General features: G+C 42.0%; 1 protein-coding gene across 2 annotated transcripts; it reads right to left on the reverse strand.

The window, feature by feature from the left end:
• Positions 1-3381, reverse strand: C11H18orf32 (chromosome 11 C18orf32 homolog). 2 transcript variants are annotated; one of them, XR_004160867.1, is made up of 4 exons: positions 3345-3381; positions 1326-1572; positions 815-946; positions 1-728 (listed from the first exon to the last, which is right to left on the reverse strand). XR_004160867.1 is itself a non-coding variant. In XM_010716900.1 (3 exons), the coding sequence occupies exons 2-3, from the start codon at positions 1548-1550 to the stop codon at positions 654-656; spliced, it is 300 nt and encodes a 99-aa protein (XP_010715202.1). In that variant the 5' UTR covers positions 1551-1572; positions 3345-3381; the 3' UTR covers positions 1-653. The 2 variants fall into 2 exon arrangements, 1 of the variants encoding a protein (XP_010715202.1); XM_010716900.1 differs by lacking the exon at positions 815-946.
• Between the last annotated feature and the right edge of the window lie 6 nt (positions 3382-3387).

Consider the following 3387-nt stretch of genomic DNA (forward strand, 5'->3'; position numbering starts at 1 on the left):
CCTGAAAGATAGACATGTAACATTTGAAATCACTGCAACAGAATGTAAAGCAGCAATTCTCTTGTATCATGTCTTTGTCGATCCTTTTCAGGAAAGAAAAGTAGAAAGTTAAAGAAAAAATGACTGAAAATATCAAATCAAGACTTATTTCTAGTAAGCTAAGTGAACTTTGCACACAGCATTACTCCTTTAGCTCATCCACAAATTTCACATGGCAGGCTCTACTCTTCATAATTTTGACCATAATATTTATATTGCCACAATGTAATTAGGAGTTCTTTAACTAGGCCAAGGTTACAGTTTTCAAGTGGAAGCCTGAAGTACTGCACTCACAGCGAGCAAAACTAAGCAGCAACACATTTAGCTAGACCTATCCACAAACTATTTAATCTAATCTCTAATCATGTCAAATAGATTATAGATGCAAAGTGGCTCCAGTGAGGAAAACAAAGAATAACTTAATATAGTTTTCAAACATTTCATATAAGAAATTTGCTAGCTGCCATTGTAGTGGCAAAAGAGATCCTCTTCTTTAAGTGGTAAGGGGTTTTACTCAGCTGAAATGTGCAAAGAACAAAGTATCAGTGTGAAAAATAGCAATCACCAGTTCATGTTGGACACAAGGAGAATGAAATCCGTAGGAATGAATTCCTCTAATCTGCTTTCTTGTCAGACACTTCTGTTGATCCCTTTGCAGCAATTCCATTTGCAACCCCATTGCTTTCAAACTGCAAATAAAAGACAACACCTTTAGAATGAGATGTCTAAACCGATCTTTATACCCAGGACAGTAATATCTGGTGATGAAAATTACTTTTGTAAGCACAGGCAATGAAGACTCATGCAGGATCTGCCGTAAGAACCAAAGTGATGGAATTTCTTTAGATTTACACATGACGGTTTGGGGTGGAGGATGAGGGCAAAGCTCTCAAAAGCTGTTTTTTTGCTACAAGAGATACACATTAAATGCACAGTTTCAACACATGGAACATTTTATCCCATTATGAGTGACAGAGCTAGCAGAATAATTACTTTTTATAGTCTGTTTCATGCATGACGTACAATTCATTAATCACTTAACTCCCTGCTTTTCCGAAAGAACAGCCTGAGTCCTGTCTTCAAGCTTTTTCAGAACACAGGTGCTGTCCTTCCAAAACCTCCCAGAAGCTGTCTGGAAGAAACTGCTATTTCCAACCAGCTCAGTACTGACAACTCCCTCTCAGAAGTAAATAGCCACAAAAGCTTCTCTGAAAACACCTGGCTTCTATGGTGCCCACTGCTGCTCTATCTAGAGATTCCCTCACTAGCTAAGCACATTATCTTACCTTGTAAGTTCCAGATTCATACCCCTTATCTCTCTGTGAGGCTGAAGGTGCCTGTAGATTTCCAGCACTGCCTCCTTGGCCTTGTTTGGTGGCTGTTTCTTGCACAGCTCTCTTGGACCACACACGCTTAATGAAAGGAGCAATAACAGGATAGATGTAGGGCTCAAGGAATTTCTTGTAGACCCAAAGAAGAACCGGAATGACAATACAAGGGATGCACACCATGGCTTCCTCTCCTGTGACAAAGCTGAAAAGCAAAAACGTTTACAGTTTTTTGTGTGCTTCAAGTTAAGAAAACACAAAGTCTTACGAGAGGACTGCAGTTAATGTTTAAAGAAAAAAAGATTTCTTAAAGATAGATTTTTAAAGTTCTAAGATGTTATTCCCTAAGCTGAGAGCAGCTGTACGTTCCAATGCTATAAAATCCTCAGGGACAAAAAGGTGTCAACACTCTTGACATTTTGGTAGTAATCTTTGTTAAATCATCATCTCCACAGCTCAAAGTCAGAAAAATGCATTCAGAAAATCAAACAAACAAACAAAACAAAACAAAAACAGGATCTGAGGAGAATATGTGCTGCTTTCTTCCACCTGCACTGGACTGGGACTCACTTTATCTCACACCAATTCAGTACAATTTGCCAAGCTACTACAAAATTAAGAATCCCTTTTTCCCAAAACCTGTGATTTTGGGAGTTACTTTCAAAAATAGCAGCCCAAAGCCTGCAATGAACAAAGCAGAAAAGCAAAAACCAAAGTGCAAGAGCAGAAAGCCAAACTAGGAGAGGAACTGCTTAAGTAGAATGAGAACTGTCCCTTTCTGTGGTGGTAAGGTATCAGTTACACTATGCTCAGCTGCATAGTACAACACTAACCTTCACATTTCTCTTTCTTGGATGCTAACACCTGAATTCTTACATTACAACACACAACAAAAGCTTTCCACAGTCCTTCCACGAAGCTGCATACCCTCACCTGGGACAACCATTACTCTTTTCAAATTATCCCAGTGTAGCCCTAGGCAGGTCATGTGAAATAGCAAATCAGCTTCCAGTTGATAGCTTCCTATGACAGTTCTGCCCTCTTCCAGTGTAACAGTACAGGAGCTGACTGCCTCTAAAGCCAGATGGGAATCTTACACTGGAAAAATATGCATGAGGCAACCCACCAAAGCCATCTGAATAGACTTATGTATTCCATGCCTGACTCTGGATATCAAATCTTCTGAGAAACCATGAGGAATTATCCACCTGCTTAAGAATGATGGAAACAACAGGCCGCCTTCCCCAGGCAACACCAAGTGTCTGTGCAGTCACTGTGCATGCAGACAAATGATAGCACTGTCAGATGCAGAAGAAAGCCACAGAAACTAAAACAGCCCTAAAATGGTTTCAAAGTTTATTCTGTGCTTCCATAATGCCTTCATTTTTAGGAAAAAATAATGAAGTGGCAGAGGGTGAAATTGTAATAGCAAGCTTACTACTCCGTCAAATATGCTTTTGTTTGTCTCTAAGCTGCCCACATGCGAGTGAGCAGAAAGAACAAGCATGACATTGCACATTTAAATGCATTTGGTCTTTGTTTCTCCATTTTAACTCCTTTTTCTCCTTTTAACTCCATTATTATTGAACTTTTCTTATGGAACCAAAACAGAACAAACAAACAAGAACGATATGCGAACAGAAGAGGTTTATCTCCCGCAAAAAGGACAAGCTGCTCCGGAAGGACTGGCTCGTGCAACACTGCCCTGCGCTGTGTCACTACTGGCCTTCAGGGCTAGAATCTGCCCGGTTCCGTTAAATGGCTGAGCCGCCGCCGGCTGCGTTTTCCCTCGGGGCACGAACACGACAGCCGGAGAGCCCCAGAACAAGCGAAGTTCGGCTCTAGTAGACGCTGAAACAAAAAGCTCCCACCTCCGCACGGATTTCACCCGGCCGGAGGGATGAGGGGCCCGCGGAACAGCAGCCGCAGGGACCTCGGGCGGGCCGACAGCAAAACCCGAAGGGACGCTGCGCTTACCTCAGCCACCCTGCTGCAGCCGCACCGGAAGGAATCCGCCCTC

This window comes from Meleagris gallopavo, chromosome 11 (genome assembly GCF_000146605.3).
Source record: "Meleagris gallopavo isolate NT-WF06-2002-E0010 breed Aviagen turkey brand Nicholas breeding stock chromosome 11, Turkey_5.1, whole genome shotgun sequence".
NCBI classification, from domain to species: domain Eukaryota; kingdom Metazoa; phylum Chordata; class Aves; order Galliformes; family Phasianidae; genus Meleagris; species Meleagris gallopavo.